A 25,477-nucleotide genomic window follows, 5' to 3' on the forward strand; every position below is an offset into this window, starting at 1 on the left:
CCTCGGACACAGGAAACCTCAAAGTCATACATGATTGCCTGAAGAAAGCTCTAGGCCCCACTGTCAACAAGGTTGTCCCTCTCAAATTGCACAGCAGTGAAATCATTACAGATAAAAGCAAGCAGTTGTCTCATTGGGTTGAATACTATCCAGAGCTATACACACAAGAAAGAAACATCACCAATGACTCACTGGCCAAATAACAACCCTACAGGTCATGCCAGAGCTAGATTCGGAGCCCACTGCAGACGAGCTAAGCAAAGCCATTGATTTGCTATCAAATGGCAAGGCTCCCGGAAAAGACAGCATTCCAATGGAAATCCTCAAGAGTGGGGGAAAAAAAAAAAAGGTAAAAAACGTGCTAATCAGGGAATTTCTATTCACTGATGATGCTGCCCTCATAACCCATGATGACGATCTACTACAAGAACTCATGGACTGCCTTTCAAGTGCCTGTCAGGCATTTGCTCTCACCATCAGCATTAAGAAAATGGTTTTATTAGGACTGAGGGTTCCACAAGATTCTCCAATCACCTTAAATGCAAACCAGATAGAAGTAGTCCAAAAGTTCAGTTATTTTGGTCCTACAGTGACCACCAACCTCTCCCTGGATGAAGAACTAGATGTTTGCATTGGAAAGCCGTCACTATCTTTAGCAGACTAACTAAATGAGCATGGAACAACTCAAAGCTTACCACAAAGACCAAGATGCTAGTTGTCACGGAGTCCCCGGGCAATGCTCTGGAACTGCTCCCCACAAAGCCAGGCAGGACTTTGGGAAGCCTCCTCTCCCTTGGAGCAGACTTGTTCAGGGCAAGAAGCTCACACGTCTTCACCTCCTGGGTCTCTTCTTGGAGCATTCAGCATCCTCCACCCCTCTGTGCGCTTCCCACAGCGAGTCCGCCCCAACGGGGTCCTGGGGAAGCCATAGGGTCCTGCACCCCCCACTTCACAGTCAGACGTGACTCTCAGCCAGCCAGTAACACAGAGGTTTATTCGATGACAGGAACAGGGTCTAAAACAGAGCTTGTAGATACAGCGAACCGGACCCCTCAGCCGGGTCCATTCTGGGGGGTAGTGAGCCAGACCCCCACATCTGCACTTCACACCTCGTCCCCAGCCAGCTCCAGACTAACCACCCCCTCCTACTCCTCCTCCTCTGCTCAGTTCCTTTCCCGGACCAGGAGGTCATCTGATCCCTTTGTCTCCAACACCTTCAGTTGGCACCTTTGCAGAGGAGAGGCCCAGGCCATCAGTTGCTAGGAGACAGAGTGCCAGGCATTTAGGTGCAGTGGCCCTTTGCTCTGCCAGATACTTAAGAACTGCCATGGGGACACTGAGGCACCAACACAGTATTTAGAGAAAACATGAAGAACATTCCTAGTTCATCACACTAGTGTACCAAGCTTGCACCCTCAGCATTCTCATGCTCCATCAGTGTGCCACCTAAGAGGCTCACTCTTCTTCCAGGGTAAGCCATGCAGTTTCACTGCCTCCATAGGCTGGACCTCTGTGCTCTCAGCACCCCTGCTTCACACCATGAGCTCTGTTCAGCAAGTTCTCCTGAGACAGACCCCTGGAGACGTGTACAATCATAGGGAGCAGTGCACCTCCTTCATCAGCATTTGCAGTGACACTCAGCCAGCGTTGTAAAGAAGAAGAGTTTATTAGTCAACTGGAGCACAGCATAGGAATCGTCGGTTAGCACAGAGAAAAGAAAGATACACCATAGTCCATCCCGGTCAGCACAGAGCCCAAAGCCCTGTCCCTTTTACCTCTTTTTATCCCATATGAGGTATGCTCAGATGCGCTCAGCAGCCAACCCTTAACCACTCCTTGGTATCTCTTCGGTCCTTAGCTTTCCAGCTGGGCTAACACTGCTTGGCTTGCTGCAGAAAGGTGGGCCACCACGGTGGTTGGTTGCTAGGTATCAAAGTCCCAGTGACTGGATTTGCCATTGTCTTCTCCAAAGCTCTATTGATATGGCGCCTAAGGTCCAGACAGCTAGAAGCCATTCACACCAGAGTCTCTGACCGGCTGCAGAGAGCAAACAACCCTTTCTACCCTCTAGGATAACCCTGCAGCAGGGAAAACTGAGGCGCATATAGGATTCATAAAAATATTACCGTAATCATCCCCACTTCATCAGTGCCACACTGTAGAAAAGAGATGGAGCAACGCAGAGCAACAGAGATGATCAAAGGTTTAGAAAACCTGACCTCTGAGGAAAGGTTAAATACCTAGGTCTGTTTAGTCTTGAGAAAAGAAGACTGAGGAGGGGCCTGATAACAGTCATCAAATCTGTTAAGGGATGTTATAAAGAGGACAATGATCAGTTGTTCTCGACGTGCACTGGCAAGAAAGAACAGGCTCAGATGGTAGGGAACAATGTTAGGAAAAGCTTCCTGACTGTAAGGGGAGTTAAGCTCTGAACTAGGCTCCCAAGGGAGGTCGTGGAATCCCCATCACTGGAGGTTTTTAAGGACAGTTGGACAAACATCTGTTCGGGATGGTCGAGGTTTACTTGGTCCTGCCTCAGCACAGGGGCTGGACTTGGCCTCTCAAGATCCCTTCCTGCGCCACATTTCTAGGACTTTATTGATTCTGTGGGTGCTGGACCCTGGGGAGGGGCTACCGTTGGCAGGGGCACTGATTTGTGAGCTGCTCAGTATAAGGTGATGCATGGGCCTTGCTCCTAGTGACAGGTATGAAGGGCTAATCACACACCAGCAGGGAGCCAAGGGCCCCAGGAATGCTGCTGGAAGTTAGGCACTCCCCTGGCAGGGGAGCAGGCAGAGAACTCCAGTGCAGACAGGCGAGGCCCCACTAGCTTTGAGGAGGGTCAGAAAATGGCATCTGGACGATCTGAGCAGCAAGCAAGTTCAGCACTGACGCGGACTGGGCAAAGCGCACTGAAGAGCTAGGTGCCTGCATGCCAGCGTAGGGACAGTCCCTGCCTGCGACTGTTCAGGGGGCGGGACCTGTCCTGGGGCTAGGAGGAGTCAGTCTGTAGTGAGAGGGAGAGGCCCGTCCTGGGGATGGGGGGAGTCAGACTGTAGTGAGGGGGAGAGGCCCGTCCTGGGGATGGGGGGAGTCAGACTATAGTGAGGGGGAGAGGCCCGTCCTGGGGCTAGGAGGAGTCAGTCTGTAGTGAGAGGGAGAGGCCCGTCCTGGGGATGGGGGGAGTCAGACTGTAGTGAGGGGGAGAGGCCCGTCCTGGGGATGGGGGGAGTCAGACTATAGTGAGGGGGAGAGGCCCGTCCTGGGGCTAGGAGGAGTCAGTCTGTAGTGAGAGGGAGAGGCCCGTCCTGGGGATGGGGGGGAGTCAGACTGTAGTGAGGGGGAGGGAGGCCCTTTTGACCATTTGTTGTCAGCTCTGCAGGTGACCAGCTCACAGCTGTGCCAGAGCCCTGTGTACTATTTGAGCATCTCCTCTCTAGTGTTTGAAGATGGGACTGCTTGGACTCAATGGAGAACCCTTGTTTCTGTTCAGTGGTTACCAGTGCTGTGATCACTGATGAGCTGGACTAAGGCTTAGACCTGGGATGCGAACACTGCTGCAGTGAAAAACAATGAAGAGGCAGCAGTATAGGGCTGGTTCCCCACTATCCAGTGAAATCACTAAGAGCTGGCCTAAATGGGGAACCTCAAAATGCAGCATTGCAGAAGTGGCAGTGAGCATCAAGCAGTGGCAGAGACAATAGTGGCAGAGGTAGCAGTGAGTGGCCAGTGGTGGAAGTGGGACAGCTGCAGAGTCGGCAGCAGCAGTGGAGGACAAAGACAACCAGTTGTGAGTGGGGAGCAGCTGAGGGAAAAGGGAGTGGCATGTTAAAGGGCCATTTGTTTGGACTCTCACATCATAAGGTGGGAAACTGAGGCAAAGGACACCCCCCAACATACTCCACAGTGAGCATTTGCTTACGGTTATGTGCTTTTGAATGTGGCTGTGATGATTTGCCAAATTAATGTTGGGTTCCCTTTCCTGTTTTAATACAAGATTTCTTTTGTTATACCCAGACTTGTGAGTGGGGAAGTATTGCCTCTTAGGCCTTGTCTACACAACACAGTTTTATCGACAAAAGGCAGCTTTTGCTGACAAAGCAGGGGAGGTGTAAGCACGACAAAGCTACTTTTGGCAACAAAACAGCAGAGTTTTTGCTAACAAAATAAAACCACCTCGACAAGAGGCATAGAACTTATTGCAGCAAAGTTAGAGTGACAACACGTCAGCGTAGATGCTGCCATTCATTATGTCTACATAACTGGCCTCGCCCAGTATCCCACAATTCCCGCCGTGACAGTTCTGCTCACTGCTGGAAGCTTTGACATTGCTCAGTGTGGAGAGATCACAGAGCTGCTGAAGATGCTGCTCCTGGCAGCTGAGGAGGCTGTGGGAGAACTTGGAGGGAATCAAAGAAACGGGAATGTGGAATCCTGCTTTTCCCAGCACTAGGAATACAGCAGCAGGCACAGAGAATGGGCTGCTGCTGTGGGGCAGGGGGGAGACCACTGTGCTGTGCACAGCTGGGGGCTGATGTAGCGAGGAGCCGGGCCCACGTTCCAGACTAATGTTTGGGCTTATATTCTCCGATCCACTCCAGGCCCTGTGCTTTGAGGGGAGGCGGAGTCCACAGCAGCCTGGGGGAATAGCGGGGGGCTGGCACTAGGAACAGCAAGCAACCCAGCCTCAGTCTGCCCTGGTCTACCCCCACCTTTTCCTGCCCCTGCCCCACCTCCCATTACACCCTTTTCCCCCACGTCCCTGCCCTGCTTCTTTTCGGCTTCTGCCCCCTACCTGAAGTGAGGCTGGGAGCTGGCGGGGTGGTGCGGAGTGGGGTGGCCTGGGGCTAGGTTGCTCACTGCTGCCAGAGCCCCTGCTAACCTCCCACACCATCATGGACCCTGTGTCTCCCTGAAGCGCAGAGGCCCCCAAAGCATGGTCCCGAGGTGGTTGCCCTGGTCTCTCTTATGGATGGGACAGCTCTGCGGACCTGTACAGGACACCACCAAAAATTGTATAAACCTGGTGCCCATTCGCACGTGCACACATGGTCCTTGTCACATACTCTCCCACTCTTTCAACCTCCCTCCCCAACATATGTTTCAGTTGAAAAGCAGCTGGCACCAATCTAGTAGGATGCCCATGGAACAATGGGATTGAGAAACCTACTTAAGAACAGCCATACTGGGTCGGACCAAAGGTCCATCTAGCCCAGTGTCTTCTAAACGTGACCAGTGCCAGGTGCCCCAGGGAGAATGACCAGAACAGATAATCATCCCCCTGTCACCCATTCTCAGCTTCTGGCAAACAGAGGCTAGGGACACCATCCCTGCCCATACTGGCTAATAACCATTAATGGATCTGTCCTCCATGAACTTTTTTGAATCCTGTTATGGTCTTGGCCTTCACAATATTCTCTAGCAAGGAGTTCCACAGGCTGACTGTGCATCGTGTGAAGAAAAATACTTCCTTTCGTTTGTCTTAAACCTGCTGCCTATTAATTTCATTTGGTGACCCCTAGTTCTCGTGTTATGAGATGGAGGAAATAGCACTTCTTTATTCCCTTTCTCCACACCAGTCATGATTTTATAAATTTCTAACATATCCCCCCTTAATCATCTCTTTTCCAAGCTGAAAAGTCCCAGTCTTATTAACCTCTCCTCATACGGAAGCTGTTCCATACCCCTAATCATTTTTGTTGCCCTTATCTGAACCTTTTCCAATTCCAATATATCTTTTTTTTTAGATGAGGCAACCACATCTTCATGCAGTATTCAAGATGAGGGCATATCATAGATGTATATACAGGCAACATATTTTCTGTCTTATTATCTATCCCTTTCTTAATGATTCTCAACATTCTGTTTGCTTTTTTGCCACTGCATATTGAGTGGATTTTTCCAGAGAACTAGCCACAATGACTCCAAGATCTTTCTTGAATGGTAATAGCTAATGTAGACCCCATCATTTTATATATATAGTTGGGATGTTTTCCAGTGTTTTCCAACTTTGCATTTATCAACACTGAATTTCATCTGACATTTTGTTGCCCAGTCACCAACTTCTGTAGTGCTTTGCAGTCTGGTTGGGATTTCACTATCTTGAGTATAGAATTATAGAATATCAGGATTGGAAGGGACCTCAGGAGGTCATCTAGTCCAATCCCCTGATCAGAGTAGTTTTGTATCATCTGCAAATTTTGCCAACTCACTGTTTACGCCTTTTTCCAGATCGTTTATGAATATATTGAATAGCACGGTCCCAGTACAGACCCCTGGTGGACACCACTATATCTCTCCATTCTGAAAACTGACCATTTATTCTACCCTTTGTTTCCTACTTTTTAACCAATTACCAGCCCATTAGAGGACCTTCCCTCTTATCCCATGACAGCTTACAGCCCTTGGTGAGGGACCTTGACAAAGGCTTTCTGAAAAGCTAAATACGCTATATCCACTGGATTCCCCCCTGTCCACATGCTTGTTGACCCTCCTCAAAGAATTCTAGTAGATTGGTGAGCCATGATTTCCCTTTACATAAACCATGTTGACTCTTCCCCAACAAATTATATTCATCTATGTGTCTGACAGTTTTGTTCTCTACTATAGTTTCAACCAGTTTGCCCAGTACTGAAGTCAGGTTTACCGGCCTGTAATTGCCAGGATCACATTAGTTATCCTCCAGTCATTTGGTACAGAGCTGATTTAAATGATAGGTTACAAACTTCAATTAGTAGTTGTGCAATTTCACATTTGAGTTCCTTCAGAACTCTTGGGAGAATACCATCTGGTCCTGGTGACTTAATCCTGTTTAGTTTATCAATTTGTTCCAAAACCTCCTCTAATGACAACTTAATCTGGGACACTTCCTCAGATTTGTCACCTAAAAAGAATGGCTCAGGTTTGGGAATCTCCCTCACATCCTCAGCCATGAAGACCAATGCAAAGAATTAATTTAGTTTCACCACTACGGCCTTATTGTCCTGGAGTGCTCCTTTGGGATCTCGATCATGCAGTGGCCCCACTGGTTGTTTAGCAGGTTTCCTGCTTCTGATGTACTTAAAAAAATTATTACTTTTTGAGTCTTTGGCTAGCTGTTCTTCACATTCTTTTTTGGCCTTCCTAATTATATTTTTACACTTCACTTGCCAGAGTTTGTGCTCCTTTCTATTTTCCTCACTAAGATTTAACTTCCACTTTTTAAAGGATGCGTTTTTGTCTCTCATTGCATCATGTGATGCTGTACCTGCCCCATGAGGCATTGTAAACCTTTCCCAAAGCACCCTGCAGCCAGTTGCACAACGAGATCGCTATCCATAGTGCACTGATCTCTGTATCAATGCAAGATCTGCTAGTGGGGGTGCACTCTGCCGACACAAGGAGCATAGTGTGGAGATGCAACAGCAGTTTAATTAAAGCAGCATAACTTTTGTTGACAAAAGTCTGTAGTGTAGCCTTGGCCTTAGAGATGCCCGCAGGTGGGGTTTAATTTTCTCAGATTTCTGGGTGGAGGCTCAAACCGGTTCTGTTCTGTATCGTTAGGCGGAACTTCTAGATATTGAACCCAACCCTTGTAGTTGCCAGGTTGTAGTTGCCAACACCACCTGACAGAAGGGTTACGTTCCAAGCTGACAAATAATCAAAGACCTTACACAATGTGCACAGTGCAAAGCAACATAAAGCTGCAGTACTGAAGTAACTGCATTTCTGCACAAATGTGCAGAGTCTGAGGTTGGAAAGGACTGTAGTGACCAGCCCCTGTGAGCTGTCATTCCCTCCCTCCCCCGTCCATCTCAGAGAATATAACTCTGGCATAGGTGCCAACTCTGTGGGTGCTCTGCACCCACTGGCAGCCAAACTCCCCTCATCCCCTGCCCTGGCCCTGCCTCCTCCCTTGAGCGCACCACGTCCCTGCTCCTCTGCCTACCTCCCAGCGCGTCCCGCCACCCTGCCGCCTAACAGCTGTTTGGCGGCACTTTGGACTTTCCAGGAGGGAGGGGGAGGAGCGGGGATGTGGTGTGCTCGGGGTGGGGGAGGGTGGAGAAGAGGCAGGGCAGGCACTTGAGGTAAGGGGGTGGAATGGGGGCAGGGCGAGGGCGGTGCAGAGGCAGGAAAGGGTTGGGGCCGAGGGGGGGTGTCAAGCAACCATCGGGCAAAGGGGAAGTCAGCGCCTATGAACCCAGGGGTCCCTGCTCTCAGCCCACCACTTCTGGTGGAAGTAACATGGACTGAGCAGATGACATTTTCTAGCCTGGTGAGCTCGGGATAGCTCAATGCTAGGAGCCCCCACATATGTCTACATTGCACATGGGAGTGAGCTTCCCAGCCTGGGTAGACAGCCACACGCTAGCTCTGTTTGAGCTAGTGCACTAGAAACAGCAGTGTGGACATTGCGGTACGAGTTAGCCGTCTGAGCCAAGCCTGCCTGACCCCTGGGTCCGTATGCGAGTGGCTAACCTGTGCCAGCACCTATGCCACACCATCCACACTGCTGTTTTCAGTGTGGTAGCTCAGGCAGAGCTAGCATGTGTCTGTTACCGAGGCTCAGGGCTCACGCGCAGCTGCAGTAGAGACAGACCCTCCGTGTTTGAACAAACCAGGCATAACACAGCAGCCCAGCCCTGGCTACACGATGCATCCAAATGACCCTCAGGTTATAACGGGCCCAAAGGACAGCACCGCGCACACCCTGCCTCCCACATAACCAGCATGAGGAGCAAACTGGAAAGAGCAGAGAAAGGAGAGTCAACCCCAAATTCCCATGGCAACCCTGCAACAACTTCAGACACTGGCTTCAATCTTTGCACAATTGGCTCTTGGTCTCTGCTGGGTCACATCACCCACTGAACCAGTGACAAGGATTTATCTGCTCTTCTCTCACCAGAGGGGTGGAGGAAGAGATTCCTGCACTATAACCAGCCTGAGCAGTTGCTTCAGTTTGCCCGATTCTCATCTCGTAAAGACAAACAGCCGGCATGATCCCCAGCTGGTGTAAGGCCTCCTAGCTCCACTGTCCTGACTAGACTTTACTTATTTACATCAGCTGAGGAGAGTCTGGCCCAATGGAAAACCAGCATAAGAAAGAAATGACTTAGTCAGCTCATGAGCTCAGCACCATGGACCTGGTACATCACCAGGGAACTAGAGCTGAAGGACTTTGAATGCCTGCTCTAGCCCGTGGATTTCTGCACAAACAGAATAGGACTCGGAGGTTCCTCACACCTCCAGTCTAAATGGAGAGCTTGGGATTCTGCTAATGCTAAAGGAATGTTCCACCTTTTCTTGGTGGTAACTTCCAAAAGGAGAGTGAAACTGACCTGGCACTCTGAACGTTGAGACTAAGCAGCATTTCAACCACTAGGGCTGGACCTCAGGCCATGAAGTGAAATATCCCTGGCACTCATTATGTCTCAGCTACCAGATTCTGACATGGGCAGCAAGTCATGCATATCATCAATAATTCTGCCCCTTGGTGCTTTTCATTCTGGCCTGTAGCACAGTCCTCGTGCTGCTCACACATCCCAGCCAATCAGTTCAATAGAGCTTTGTCGGCATTTTACTGATTCCCGGGTGGCCGGTAGTTTTAACTTGTAACTCAAAGATGAAGCTTCTCCACTTGCCTTCATGGCAGCTTTATACGAGTCCCAGGTGGGGTTTCTCCTTCTCTTTGTTGTGTCTCAAGAGTCCCAGCTGGCCTGAATTTCTCCTGCCTGGTGCAGCCATTCACTCCTGTGCAAAGTGAGTATGAAATGCAGGTGCTGGTGAAAGTGAGAGGATAGTTGTGTTCCGGGGGTGGTTTACACCTGCTATACACAGGTGTAAGTGACAGGGCAGGGGATAATTAGATCCATAGGTGCACAAATCATAGAGCTCACCACTCCTGCTCTCCCCAGTCCTGGGACGACTGGGAACCAGACCAGTCCCCATGCATAACTGAGAAAAGCCCTTAGGTTGATGGAGCCAAAATCTGAACCAGGGACCAGCACAGTGTATTGGCCCCCTGGCCATGCTCTCTCCAGTGCCAGCATGGAGCCTGGCAGTGAAGGGATCTCTATGCAGCACTGTGTCATTGAAAGATCCCCTTAGCACTGAGTGATCCTCTTGGATCCAGATTCACTCAACCTCACCGGCCAGAATCTGTGCTGCCACTGCACCACAGTGCAGGATCTGGCCCATTGGTCCTGCAGCCTGTAGAGTGGTGTTGGGAAGAAGGACTCAGCTCCAAGGAACTCAGCTCTGTCTCTGGTATCCTTCTGTCTGGCTGCAAACAATGCTACCGGACATTTACTCTCCTCATTGTGAAGTTCTCAAATACTCCAGTTCTGTGGGGCTGAAGGGTGCCCTTCAGAAGCAGTAGTGAAAGTGATAATGTGATCTCCTACTTCTCTGATTTACCAGATCTGGGCAAGCCCCTTGGCAGTGCAGCTATGATGCAGATGTTTTCACTGTCCTGTCCCTAAGCAGGGCTTGCCGTCAGACTCCACACATGGTCATCTCCACAAGGCATCGGAGCTCCTGGGAGAAGGAGGAAATGATGTGAGTGCAAAGCCAGTTATCCCGTGGGGCCTTGAGTCGCTCCCAAGTTGCATAGATGATTTGAAAGCTACATTCTTCCTCAAAAAGGAAATGACAAGAGGACTTGTGGCCAAGAGATCTCCTCATGTGACAACACTATGTCCCTCTTCAGCTCCGACTGGTACAAATACTCTCTCTCTCGTCCTCCTGGTTTCCAAGAGTGCTGACCACGGCAGTGTGGTCAGAAGATATGTCAGCTGGTGAAGGAAGCACTGAGTGAGTTCAACTGCTGGAAAGCATTTTCCCATCCTTTGGCTCACGTCCAGAGATGTCCCTCTTCAGAGAGATAGCCCAAAGTGCTGGCACTGTACAGAATGGGCAGTAGTAGGGACAGGATGCCGCCGATCCATGAACCCCCTGTGCTTGCTAGTGAAAGTGTTCCCCATTCAGCTCGATCTGTGCATCCTTTATGCCTGGTGATGGCACAGCCCACTTCTTTCCAGAAAAGTTCACATTTCCTGGAGGTGTGGTTTAAGACTCACTGCCAGCTGTATGTCAGTTACTGAAAGTGGGAGAGTCCCTCTTGACCAGCAGCATCTAGAACTACACCCACTCCTGTCTCAGGAAGCTGCAGGGACCCTGCAGATTCCCCAAGACACTAACCAACAGCCACAGTCCTTGCCTGGTAGTAAGCACTGCCTGTGCTCAGTAAGCCAGCTCCAGGGACAACACTTTGTTTGGCATCAGTGTTTTATTTGACTTTTAAATAACTATTTTATAATGTTTTTCTGGCCATTACAGATGAAGTGCAGCAGGTTCATAGGTGAGCTACGGTGATGACGTGTATGAGGGGATTGTTGGCCCCTTACTAAAACTTAGTGGGGCAGGGTTGGTTGGCCATCACAAGTCCATGGGTCCAGATCTAATGCATCTGAGGGTGCTGAGGGAGTTGGTTGATGTGATTGCACAGCCATCGGCCGTTATCTCTGAAAACTCATGATGATTGGGGTAAGTCCTGGACGATTGGAAAAAGGCAAATATAGTGACCATCTTTAAAAAAGACAAGGAGAATCTGGGGAACTACAGACCGGTCAGCCTCACCTCAATCCCTGGAAAAATCATGGAGAAGTTCCTCAAGGAATCCATTTGAAGCACTTGGAGGAGAGGAAAGTGATCAGAAACAGTCAACATGGATTCACCAAGGGCAAGTAATGCCTGACCAACCTGATTGCCTTCTATGATGAGATAACTGGCTCTGTGGATATGGGGAAAGCGATGGATGTGATATATCTTTGATTTTAGCAAAGCTTTTGATAGGATCTCCCACGGTATTCTTGCCAGCAAGTTTAAAAAGTATGGATTGGATGAATGGACTATAAGGTGGATAGAAAGCTGGCTAGATAGTTGGGCTCAGACGGGTAGTGATCAACAGCTCAATATCTAGTTGGCAGCCGGTATCGAGCAGTGTCCCTCAGGAGTTGGTCCTGGGGCTGGTTTTGTTCAACATCTTCATTAATTATCTGGATGATGGGATGGAGTGCATCCTCAGCAACTTCGAGGATGACAGTAAGATGAGGGGAGAGATAGATACACAGGAGGATAGGGATAGGGTCCAGAGTGACCTAGACAAATTGGAGGACTGGGGCAAAAGAAATCTGATGAGGTTCAACAAGTACAAGTGCAGAGTCCTGCACTTAGGGTGGAAGAATCCTATGCACTGCTACAGGCTGGGGACCAACTGGCTAAGCAGCAGTTCTGCAGAAAAGGACTTGGGGATTATAGTGGACGAGAAGCTAGTTATGAGTTAACAGTGTGTCCCTTGTTGCCAAGACGGCTAATGGCATATTTTACTGCATTAGTAGGAGCATTGCCAGCAGATTGAGGGAAGTGATTCTTCCCCTCTATTTGGCACTGGTGAGGCCACACCTGGAGTATAGCATCCAGTTTTGGTCCCCCCACTACAGAAGGGATGTGGACAAATTGGAGAGAGTCCAGCGAGGGGTAACAATAATGATTAGGGGGCTAGGGCACATGAGAGACTGAGGAAACTGGGGTTATTTAGTCTGCAGAAGAGAAGAGTGAGGGAGGATTTGATAGCAGCCTTCAGCTACCTGAAGAGGGTTTCCAAAGAGGATGGAGTGTGGCTGTTCTCACTGGTGGCAGATGACAGAACAAGAAACAATGATCTCAAGTTGCAGTGGGGGAGGTCTAGGTTAGCTATTAGGAAAAAACTATTTCACTAGGATGGTGGTGAACAGGGCCGGCTCCAGCTTTTTTGCCACCCCACTCAGTGAAGCGAAAAAAGAAAGAAAAAAAAAAAAAAGGATGGTCGGCAGCAGCTCAGTAGCGCTGCTTCATTCTTCTGCAGCAATTCGATGGCAGGTCTTTTGCTCCCAGGGACTGAGGGAGCTGCTGCTAAATTGCTGCCAAAGACCCAGTCATGCTACCCCTTTCCATTGGCTGCCCCAAGCACCTGCTTCCTTCGCTGGTGCCTGGAGCTGGCCCTGGTGGTGAAGCACCGGAATGGGTTACCTAGGGAGATGGTGGAATCTCAAGCCTCAGAGGTTTTTAAAGCCCAGCTTGACATAGCCCTGCCGGGGATGATTTAGTTGGGGTTGGTCCTTCTTTGAGCAGGTGTTTGGACTAGAACCTCCTGAAGTCCCTTCCAACCCTGATATTCTATAATCTTCCAGTACCAAAAGGAAGGCGAAGGGTCAATGGGAATCCAGGACCCTGAGACTGACAATCCCCAGGGCAATGGGGAGAGATCAACGGTCCAGGTCAGCCTGACTGACAGGGCGGGCAGGCTATTGAGGCAGTCAGGAGGCTGCCCGCTGTGTGAACTGGAATTGCCTGGACCAGAGCAGTGCTGAGCTAAGGAGAGAGCGGAAGCCTGAGCTGAGCTGGGGAGCAGAGTTGCGCCGGCCAGACAAGCAGCCCAGAGAGCTGAGCTGGAGGCAGAGTACAGCTGGGGCTGGAGCAGTCTGGAACCGGGTGCAGTGAGCAGCTGGGGAGAGCAAGGGGGAACCTTGGGCAGTGGGCCCCAGTGCAGGGAAATGCCCCCAGCCAAAAGGCCTTGCAGGCCAGACTTGGGGGGTGGGGGAGGGCAGGGATAGTAACCCCAATTGTGGGGGGCCACACTGGGAAGAAGGTCCTACCACCTAGAGCCTGAAGGTGTGTGGCCACCACCAGAGTGAGTGATCGACCTGCGGCACCCCTGCAGTGCAGCAAGGCCTGGGCAGGAAACCTGGGACATTCTAGAGATGTGCCCGTGCAGAGTTGCCAACCCTCCCGGTTTCACCGGGAGTCTCCTGGAATCAGGCCCTCTCTCCTACTGAAGCCAAACTGGGAGATTTTAGGCACTAAAAGTCTGCTGGCACAGTGGGACTAAGGCAGGCTCCCTGCCTGCCCTGGCCCCGCACTGCTCCTGGAAGCAGCCGACACGTCTCTGTGGCCCCTCAACGTTGTTATTTTTACATAATCTCATAACTGTAAAGCCAATCTCATGATTTTGGTGAGCCTGGCTCATGATTTTGAACATCTGGGGTTGGCAATACTTGGAAAGTGACTTTAAAGAGTCAGTTTCCCTCCTGTTTAAAGTGAATGTCTGGTCTATTATTTGTATGGGGTAGCACCCCTAGAGCCCCAGGCAGGTGCAATATAAACTCATGGGGCCTTGCCCTAGTAGGATGTTTCCAAAAGTTAAATGATCTATTCCAAGCTTTGTGAACTGCTAAAAAAGTGACAGAAAGTCATCTAGATTTTTCTACAATTATTTCAACTATTGTAATCAAGAGTTAGTAACAAGGTAAGAGTATACGTTACAATTTGAAATCTAACCAGTGTCCCTTAAGTGACTTGACACAAGCTGTCAGAATATGTTAGTATTAGAGCTGAGTGGGTCTAATATTTATTTAATTCTCTTTCCTTATATAGGAATTAGATACAGCGCTCCTCTCAGCTTATTTCTAAGTTATTATCTGCAAAAACAACTGGAGTTTTCAGGTGCCTACATAGTCCCTGGAATCATGGTTAAAGTTGCCCCTCCCTTCCAAATCTGAAATGGTGCCTCTGCAACTGCACTGAAATAACCAGCCAAGCTGGGGTGGGATTCCACTGCAGGAGCGGGCTCTGCACCCACAGCCCCACCAAGCGCATTCTCTGACCATCCCCACTGCAAATCACTGCAATCAGCATCAGTGCCAGCTTCATCCCTCACTATTTGCTGAAGCACAGAGGCTTCCAGCTGCAACTACACTTCCTGATGCCGCAGGCCCATCTGTGGCATGACAGCATTGGTTCTGCTGACTCAGCCCAAGCAGCATCGTGTGCCAGTAACTTTATGAGCAGAGCAGGTGTGGCCTGGAACATCCTGATGACTCAAATTGTTATCTGTGATCATCCAACGTGCCTCCCATCTGCCAGAGGCATTGCAGGTGGTGGCTGCAATACAGGCCTAGCTTCTGTGCAGTTTGCACCATGTTGCAGTCCCCCAGCCATGCCCAGGCTCCAGATCCTTGTTGGAACATAGGGTGGAGGGGACTACTGAGGGGAACTCAGGCTCTCACCGTCCCCCTGGGGCAAGGCCATCTTCACACTTGTGACCTTCTCCCACAGTCATGCTCAGCACCCACCAGCCAGAGCTGTTTGGCAGGGCCACCCATCAGCTGGAGGCACTTGCGGAAGGGCAGAGAGCAGCAATCAACGGGCAGACGGCCTTGGCGGGGGGACAGAACAGGTGTGAAAAGAGGTGATGCAAGGGTGGGGCCTTGGGGGAGGAGGTGGAGTGGCATGGGGCCTCAAGGCAGAGTGTGGGGTGGTGCACTCACTGGGAAAAATAAAAGTCAGTGCCTGTGCCCACAGCAGCCTTCCCATGCCAGAGCTGTCCAGGCCTGCAGGGGCAGTAAACAGGGCCCTGGAAAGGGAGAAGTGACGTACTCCTGCCCCAGAGCAGAGTGGGTGACCATACATCTCATTTTGGCAGGGACAGTCCCTTTTTTAGGCCCTGTCACAGCCATCCTGACTTTTTTGACAAAACTGGGCATTTGTCCCATTTGTTCTTGCCAACTGATCATCCCTAGCGGGACGTGGAGGAACATGTGGGGGGAGGGTGCTGGAGGCTAGGGACTGGCTCTATGTGTGGGCGGGCAGCAGGGAGGCTCAGACCACTGGTCCCATGTGGTGAGCCTCACATCCGCCTGGGGGAGTGGTGGCCTCAGGCCAGCCCAGGGTTGTCCCATTTTCCCTTTGGGAAAATATGGTCACCCTAAGCCAGGGGTGGCCAACCTGAGCCTGAGAAGGATCCAGAATTTACCAATGTACATTGCCAAAGAGCCACAGTAATACACCAGCAGCTCCCCTGCCCTGCTCCCAGCCCACCAGCAGCCCCACCAATCAGCTGTTTCATGGCATGCAGGTAGCTCTGCAGGGGAGAAGCAAGGGCACTGCAGGCTGAGGGGAGGGGGTGGGAAGGGGTGGAGTGGGGGCAGGGTCTGGGGCAGAGCCAGGGGTTGAGCAGTGAGCACCCCCTGGCACATTGGAATGTTGGCACTTGTAGCTCCAGCCCCCAAGTCGGAGCCGCATATTAACTTCTGAAGAGCGGCAGGTTGGCCACCCCGCCCTAAACAGATGGGAGCTGGGAGTGCTTGGAACTGTGCTGGCCCTACGCGGGGCTGAGCTGTGGGGCACAGTCTGGCCCCAAGCCGGGGGGGGGGAACAGTTATTCACACCAGGCAAAGAAGGCAGTGCTCAGCCATGTGCACTTTGGGTTCGGGTTCACTTCAAGAACTCCTCTGAACCCGGCTCAGAGGTGAGGCCATTGTGTAGCTCCTCAGGGGCCCTGATGCACTCATTCACCAATGTCTCTAGTTGCTAATGCAAAGGTCCCCAAACTGATAGTGCCACCCAACCCAGCTCTGCCCTGCCCCCAGCTCTGCTCCAGCTCCACCCTGCCCCCAGCCACAGCTCCCAGCCCTGTGCCAGACCCTGTCCCCAGCCTCAGCGCGATTCCGGCCCCAATCACAGTCCAGCTGTGGCTCTGCTCCTGCCCTCAGCCTTGGCCCCTGGATGTGACTCCAGCCCTATACATAGATTCAGACCCATCCCCATTCCCAGCTGCAGCCCCAGTCCAGGCCCCCTTACCCCAGCCATGCCCCCCCACCCTACAGCCACAGCCCCATTCCTGGTCCTGGCTGTAGGGGGCTGCAGACAGGGGGTGGGGTAGGCACGACCCTCAAATTTTGGGGACTGCTGTACTAGCTTTTCCTTGCTGAACATCGGTGTGTCCTGTAAAAATACCACCTTTCATCTACCGCCAGCTGGGGCCACGTGTGCTGAGTAAACCAGGGCCTGAAGCAGAGCTGAAGGGACCTGTCAGACCTGTTTTCTATGTGTTGTATTAGACAAGCCTGGAGTGAGCTTCTAACATTAACCCAGAGAGAGCAAGAGGGACCCCCAGCCTGCGGGGGGGGAGGTTGGGTTCCCACTGGCTATGCACTGGCCTCCTCATTAATTTCTTGGTGCTCACCCACCTTGTCTCTCATGCTAATGACAGGGGCAGTTCCAGCAGCTGAGCCACACACAGCACAGGCATGGGGTCTGTGGGCAGGCACTGGGCTAAGCAGAATCTGGAGCTCACTTCAAAATTGTATTGTAAGTTCAAACTTCACTTAGAAACATCATTTAGGGCAGTGATTCTCAACCTATTTACCACTGTGGGCCACATATGTGGTCCACAATGCGTTATGTGGGCCGCGTCCAATACTATTTCTGTGGCTCTGAGGATGTCATATGGGCTGCAGCTCTGTGCTGATTGGGCCACAAGAGGCCTGTGGACTGCAGGTTGAGAACCACTCATTTAGAGGAAGGAGAAAACAGCTTCATGGCCCTTTCCCATCTCCAGGGTCTGCAATGAACTCCAGGGTGGGTGAGCAGCTCCTGGCCCATCTAGTCCTTTGCAAGGACAGTGCTGGAGGGACTAAGAGGCCCCATCCCCTGTCTGGTCCCCTACCACCCATGGCCACTTCACCACATCCCCTCCAGTTCCTTTGTCGGAGGGAAGAATCGCTCTGACCTTCTCCAGACCCAACCTCCATGGAGAGCAACACACATCAACCCTCACCCCACCTGTTAGATCCCGGTGCTCAACCCCGGGATGGGGACCTGAAATTGGGTCACCAGAATGTTTCAAGGAATCACATGACAGCTCCGGTGGCTCCTGTCCCACATGGCTGGCTGGGCTCACCTCCCTGCTCCAGACACTGCAATCTCTGGGCTCCCAGCACCACTCAGGTTTGGCCAGCCGTGATGATGACGGGAGCCCGGGTAGGCCAAATGTGGGTGAGTGGCACTGCCACCCCATGAGCTAGGTCACAACTCCGCTCACACACACTGGGTCCAGTCAGGAGGGCGGGGCCAAACCTAAGCCGTGCTGCAGCCCCAGAGATCACAATGCCTGGAGCCGAGAGCCAAGCCCAGCTGGCCCCACAGCACAGTAGCTGCAGGAGCCACCACTGTGGGATGAGTCCCAGGCAGGACCCAACCCCCCAACGGGGGCAGGATCTCACTGAAACCATCCCAGGGCCTCCACCCCCAGACTATTTACTGGGTCATGACAGACCATCAACACTGACAAATGGGTCCTGAGCCCCAGAAGGTTGAGAACCATTGTGTTAGACTGTGATGGGGTTGCCGAAAGGACAGGGGCAAGGGAGAGAGAGATAGAGTAAGCAGCAGGCAGATGTGGGGGAGGGGGTTTACAGGACCCTCCAATTAATGATGTCAAAAGGCAAGTATAATTACCCAAAGAACCTTTCCTTTCTTCTTGCCCTCCCCCACCTGGCCCATGGCTGGGGCCCACAAATGCTGCATCAATGAATGCAGCAAAAACTGTGCCCACCCCTCCAGTGAGCCATGGGGAACCCGCAAATAGGAGCCTTGCTGTTTCAGCTCAGTGGGGAAGGGGGAGAAGGTTTGTGGAGAGTGAAAAACTGAGTTTTTAAAAAATGTTTTACAATGTCTGGGGGACCCCAGCTCTACCTCTCACCCCCCACCTGGCCTGGGCAAGGCACATGGGAATATGGCCCCAAACACCCCCATGCTCAGCAGCTCCCCAAACCCTCCAGCTCTCCCAAGCCTCTGAGTCGACCTCTGGGTACCAAGACTGTCACTCCCTGTGCAAACATTCCAGAACCTCGTGACGGGTTTATGGAGCAGGAAACACACATGTAATTATGAAGCAAATGTTTACAAATAAGAGGCAGGCCTGTGGCCAGGCAGGAGTAACCCAGGTGGCAGCTAGAGCAATAAGGAGCAGTAGCTAAGCTCCTGGGGTCGGCTCTCGACAAACACAGAGCAATGTCCTGCCTTGCACTAGTCTGTTCATCAGAAGGCCACTAGTGCTTCAGAAATAGCCCCTCCTGTGAGACTGGAAAGCATTATCCTCATGTTAGAGATGGGGAAACTGAGGCACAGAGAGGCCACATGTCTTCCCCAAAGGCACGTAGCCATGGAACCCAGGAGTCCTGGCTGCCAGACCCTGATCTAATCACTCCCTCGTTCCCAAACCAGCTGAAACCATTTTAAAGAGAAGAGCGACTAACACACTTTCCAGCATGGGTTTTCACATAAGTCAGCACTAGCACTTAAACCAGAGAAACTTTTCAAGATTCAGAAATGTGTTCACCAGCCCAGTGCCCGGCAGCCACCTGGAATCCAGTGAGGAACAAGGAAAGGAACTGGGCGCTTTAATTCACAGAAGTGTTTGGGATCCAGGATTTTCTCATTATTTAACCAGCTCTAGAACTGTCCCTCGTTCACTCTTGTAACATTCCCAGCGAGTGGTTTCCCTGGACACTCAAAGGGACCTTTGTGTCCAAAGCAGGTTTGTGCTGCGCTCCTTTTGCTGTCATAGCACTTTCTAAACACTCCTACTCAGTGCCTGGGTGCTCCAATGCCACCTGCCCAGCCAGCCCTGCCTCACCACCGCCCAGCCGGCCCTGCCACCACCCGCCCAGCCGGCCCTGCCCCGCCACCACCCAGCCGGTCCTGCCACCACCCGAGCCCAGGGCCGGTGCAACCATTTAGGTGACCTAGGCAATCACCTAGGGCACTGGCATTTGGGGGGGGGGGGCGCCATTTTCTTCAGCAGCAACCGCAGTGGCCGGATCTTCAGCTGCCCCAATCGCTGCCAGCATTTAGGCGGAGGGAGCTGGGGCAGGAGAGCACGGGGAGGGCTGCCTGCAGCAAGTAAGGGGGGGGGCGGCACGCAGAGGAACTCCCGCCCCAGCTCACCCCTGCCCCGCCTCCTCCCCGAGCACGCCGTGGCCGCTTCACTTCTCCCGCCTCCCAGGCTTGCGGTGCCAATCAGCTTAGGTGCCACAAGCCTGGAAGGCGGGAGAAGTGAAGCAGCGACGGCATGCTTGGGGTGCTCGTGTGCGGAGCAGGGGTGAGCTGGGGCAGGGGGGATGTCTCAGGGTGGAGGGTGGGGGTGGGGAGCTGCCACAAGGGGGGCACCTCAGGGTGGAGGGTGGGAAGGGCGCCTCAGGGTGGGGGCGTGGTGGGGGGGAGGGCGCAAGGTGGAAGTTTCACCTAGGGCACGAAACATCCTTGCACCGGTCCTGCCCGTGCCCCAGCTTTCTGGGGCACTGCTGCTCTGCTTGCCGCACTCCCTCTCTGACTCGCTGAGCATCCCCACCTGGCCCCTGCACAATTTGTCCCAGCATCTCAGCTGCTGTCTCCAGGCAGTTTCCTAAGGAGTTGTCGTTTTCCATCTTCCTGCTGCCTGGCTGTAAGGGCCTCGAGATCCTGTCTGTCTCCAGAAATCCGGCAGCTCTGGGCACCTGGCCAAGCCCTGGGACCACGGCTCTGCTCTTGCGCTGGCCTTTGTTTAGGATCCCAGGGACAACAACAAAGCTATTTCAGTCCTTAAGGCTCTTGTGAAGGCCCTCGCCCTTCCGCAGCCTCAAACAGGATGGCAAGAAACCAGCATCAGGCCCACCCATGCAGGGTGCCTTCCTCTGCAGCCCTGGGCCATAGGGTCCTCCCCAGAACCTTCAACCAGGGCTCCACACCACTTCGGGAGCTGTATACAATCCCAGAGTTCAGGGACTCCAGGCCATGACAAAATACATGTGGGGAATCTCAGACCTCCAGAGCCTGACAGGATGCTCTGAAATGACTTCCCCTCCCCACCCCTCACAATGACATGCATTGAAGCCCTAGCACAGAAAAGCACACAGGCTGCAAAGCTCAAAGCTGCAAAAGCTGGCTGAGAGCGAGGGCAAGACTGTGGTGTTTACCCAGAGCCGCACGGGCAGCTCCAAAGGGATGGGTCTCCCAGAGCAACAGAGAACACAGGGGAAACTGCCTGCTCCCATGCCAGGCCCAGCCAGCTCCTCAGGCTGCATGGCTGCCTTCTCCCCCTGCCACCTCCGCATTTGCAGCAATGTGTGCCCTGGGGTGCTGTAGGCTTTAGCCCTTGTGCGGGGAAAGGCCAGGCACAGTTTTGTCCTAAATGAAGGGCAGACCCGACCCTTCGCTTAGGCTGGGCAACTTGCTGGAGGTTTAAGGAAACAAGACTCTGACACCATCCCTTTGGGGTGACATCCCTGCAGCCCTGAATGTGCAGCCCAGACCCGAGGGGTTGAGATCAGTGTCAGGACAAGGACCTTACAGTGATTTCCCACTGACACTAGAAATTCCCAAGTCACATCCATTTTGCCAGAATCAACCTAGTTTGAAGTTTATTTTTCATTTCTTTGCGTGTGCAATTGGGGGGGGGGGGAATATACCTTTTTAATTTGTCATTTTCATTTTTTCCCCCTTATTTTCTTTTAGGAACACAGGACGGCATCATCAAGTCCAGTCCCTTGCTAGCACAGGTAACCCCGCCAGATCAGCCTCTTCATAAACTTATCAAGCACCATCTCCCCCACACGCACTCCCTTTTACCATTCTGCCCCCACCCAGGCATTTTCAGGGGTGGACAGTGAATGATTTTAAGAACATAAAAACAGCCATACTGAGTCAGATCTATGTTCCATCTTGCCCAATATCCTGTGTTCCCACAGTGGCCAGTGCCAGATGCTTCAGAGGGAATGAACAGAACAGGGCAATTATCAAGGGATCAATCCCCTGTTGTCCACTCCCAGTTTCTAGCAGTCAGAGATTGAGGGACACCCAGAGCATGGGATTGTGTCCCTGAATATCTGGGCTAATAGCCACTGATGGACCTGTCCCCCCTGAACTTATCTCACTCTTTTTAAACCCACTTATACTTCCTTCACAACCTCCCCTGGCAACGAGTTCCCCAGGTTCAGTGTGTGTTGTGTGAAGAAGGACTTTCGTTTGTTTTAAACCTGTTGCCTATTAATTTCATTGGATGACCCCTAGTTCTCATGTTATGTGAAGGGGTAAATAACACTTCCTTATTTACTTTCTCTATACCAACCATCTTATAGACCTCTATCATATCCCCCCCTTAGTCGTGTCTTTTCCAAAGTGAATAGTCCCAGACTTTTTACTGTCTCCTCAGATGGAAACTGTTCCATATCCCTGATCATGTTTGCTGTGCTTCTCTGTACCCATTCCATGTTAATATCCCTTTTTTGAGATGGGACAACCAGAACTACACACAGTATTCAAGGTGTGAGTGTACCATTAATTTATACAGAGGCAATATGATATTTACTGTCTTATTATCTATCCCTTTCCCAGGGCCGGCTCTACAGTTCTCGCCACTCCAAGCAGCGCCGAATTGCCGCCGGACGGCTGGGGCAGTCCATGTGCCCTTAGGGAGGCAGGCGTGTTTCCACGGCAGCGGCAATTCGGCGGCAGCTTCTATGTTTAGCTGAAGCCGCTGGAGACAGCTAAACATAGAAGCTGCCGCTGAATTGCTGCCGCCACCATGGAAACGCGCCTGCCGCCCTAAGGGCACATGGACTGCCCCCACTGTCTGGAGGGGCAATTCGGCACGCTGCTTGGGGCGGTGAAAACACACGGACTACTGCCCCCTGCAGATTGCCACCCCAAGTACCAGCTTGGAATGCTGGTGCCTGGAGCCGATCCTGGTCCTTTCCTAATGGTTCCTAACATTCTGTTCGCTTTTTTGACTGCCGCTGCACACTGAGCAGATGTTTTCAGAGAACTATCCACAATTACTCCAAAATCTCTTTCTTGAGTGGGAACAGCTAATTTAGACACATCATTTTGCATATATTTTCTAAAAGATCTGGGGGATGGGGAAGAAAAGGAAACAAGAAACAAAAATATTTTAAAATTGCTTTTTAAAAAAAAAAAATCACAAAAAGGACAATTTTCCACAAACAAGAATTCTATTTGAAAAAATAGCCATTTTTCAATGAAAAACTTGTGGTTTGAAAAAGGTCACCAGCTCTTACTTAGACACCACTGGGGGAGGAACCTTAAGCAAAGAAATCCAGACATGGATACACTTGAGAGACGGGCCAGTTAACAGTGCACTTGTTCTGAGCATCCCTGATATCTACAGCCTTCCAGGCCACCATGAATGCAGCCCCTAACTCCCCATAGTCACTGTGCTCAGGCTAGCACCTGACATGCCAGGTGACGACACACTGCCCCGGCTGACTCATTGTTAGAGCTGTGGGATCCAGCTCTCGTGTACCCCAGGAATGCCACCTGCACAGGGGTTCTCCCTGTCAGAGTACAGCCCTGGTCCCAGCCACTGACATGGAGGGACCTGCCAGGAATGAGGAGGGTGGGGAAAGGGTGAACTTCACTATAGCTATTCTCTGCTCTCCAGGACACAAAGAGGATAATAGGAGGCACAGCATAAATTAGAGCAATTTTAATTTAAGGGGGAAGAAGCAGAAACTCAAGGGAAATCCTGTCCATGAAACATTTTTGTGGCAGAGACAGTGTGGGTTATTTGCTGGTGCAGAGACTGGCGTAGAGGTGTTTCCTGTTCACATGCTCAGGGCTTAAATCTAATCTGAGACATGGTCAAGTAGATTGTTTAAACACTCAGTACAGCCACTGTGCACTGAAGCACAATAGCACAGGTCTGATTTCATGCCTCAGTGAGAGCTGAATCTGGAGAACAAGCTGGGGCAATCGCCTGGGAAATGCTTTCGCTAACAGCCGAGGCCATGTCTACTGAGGTGTCCCTTGCCCTGCCCCAAATCACCCTACGCAAAAGAAGCAGCAGGGAGTGAGTACCAGGCTGCCCTCCCAGCCCAGCCCAGGGCCTAGGCCACTTGGGGACTCGCTCATGGAGATCAGACTGTCTTTGGAAATGTCAATGCAGTTCTGTGCTGAAAAGTGACACCTCAGGACTCCTTGCTTAGATGTACACGGGAAGGCTGTTTTCTCTGACTGCCGACCCTGCAGCCCCATCCTGGGACCAGACAGTCATGCCAGGGATCTTCCCTTGGCTCTGCCAACATCGGGAATTAAGGTTCTGCAGGCCAAGTTCGGCCCTCAGAGACTCCCGTGCATCCCCCTCCTCCCCATACTGCTGGCTTGGCACATCGCAGACCTGGTTATGGTGCTGGACAGACCTCCACGCACACCTCCACGGAGTCGGGGCTCTGCGGGACTACTAGTCCCCCTGAATCTGACAGACATGAGGAGCAGCTTCAGTGGGAACACTTTGCTGAGAAGGGGCCGTTTACATGGGAAAGCACCAAACCTGGCTGAGGGATCCCATGCATGGTTGACCTTTCATACATGATCACTCTGCAGGCTCCCTCCCTGAGGTTTTATTCCCTTTGCTCCCAGCACACGTTGTCTCCTGCTGGCTTCCCATCAGCCTTGTGCCACCCCCAGCCCACATGATCTGCCCTCCGGCACCAGTCCTGAGACCCCAACACACTATGAAGGATGAAGCAGAAGTGCAATGGAAACCGCCACAAATTACTGTTGACTCCAGATTTGGAGGCCCCCTCTGTGCGCTGAGTTTGCTGGGTCTTAGTTGGGTTCCTAGCTGGTTGTCACTAATAAAAACTGATACTAACCAGCCCCCTCGCTGGCTGTCTCAGCAGAGGGACTAAGCCCTGACTGGGCCATGGAGACTAACTCCCTTCTGGATTGGGGCCAGTTCCCCATTGCCTGGCCCTGGAGAAGTCAGGTGCAGCCATGCAAAGCAAGTGCCATGTGGATGTAAAATACAAATTAGAATGTGCGCGGGCAGCGTAAACGGCTTCCCAAACTGCAGGACAACACAGAATCACACCCCAGGGAAGGATTCATGGGTGGAGCCAGTCTACCCAACTGCAGCCCTTGTGTCTGTTCTGGGGAGGAGTGGGGGAAAGGTGGGTGCAGAGGTGGCATTCCTGCACCTTTCCCATTTAACTCTGCCCCATCAGGCTGGCCTAGGAATCCCAGGAGAATATCACAGTCAAACACATCTCAGAGGATCCTGGCTGCTTACACCCAAGAAACCACAATTGCCCACAGAATCCTTGGGAACTGCTTTCCACTGTTTGACACCAAGCACTTGCCAATGTCCAGGTCAATTTGCTCCGCTACTCAGTTACGGAGTAAGTTATTGCTACAGCAGTGGCCCAAGGGATGAAACAAAGCCTTGCTCCAACCTGACTAACCTTCATTCCTCAGTGCCAGCTCCCTGCACCCAGCACCTGTCACAAGAAGCCATCCCCTCCCTGCCCTTCCCCACTAGCAGAGCCCTGCTAGCACCTCGGCACGGACATCTGCAGCTCTCACAAACACCAAGCAAGGCAACACGAAGCAGCTTCAGTAGTTACCCATCGGATGCCCTGTATCCTGGGCAGGCTGCCCGCCTCGTCCTCCAGCTGGATCTGGTAGCTGTAGCTCCGGAACAAGTGCATCTTCTTCAAGAGCAGGTAGAGCAGATGCCCTTCAGCAGCGGGGGCTCCAAGCCCACCTGGAGGCGCTGGCAAGTCCTCGAGGAGAGGTCCGACATGCCACCTGCCCTGCCTGCCCCAGGCCACCTGCGTGCAGA

General features: G+C 52.0%; 1 protein-coding gene across 2 annotated transcripts in view; it reads right to left on the reverse strand.

Annotated features, from left to right (window-relative positions):
- Positions 1 to 25,477, reverse strand: part of RAPGEF3 (Rap guanine nucleotide exchange factor 3) — a 67,988-nt gene that overhangs the window by 42,054 nt on the left and 457 nt on the right. For both annotated transcript variants that reach the window (XM_050925807.1, XM_050925806.1), the window contains exon 2: positions 25,260 to 25,466. In XM_050925807.1, the coding sequence (XP_050781764.1) occupies positions 25,260 to 25,466 (207 nt within the window). The remainder of the gene's footprint in view (positions 1 to 25,259; positions 25,467 to 25,477) is intronic.

The sequence above is a fragment of the Gopherus flavomarginatus genome, chromosome 16, assembly GCF_025201925.1.
Source record: "Gopherus flavomarginatus isolate rGopFla2 chromosome 16, rGopFla2.mat.asm, whole genome shotgun sequence".
NCBI lineage: Eukaryota > Metazoa > Chordata > Testudines > Testudinidae > Gopherus > Gopherus flavomarginatus.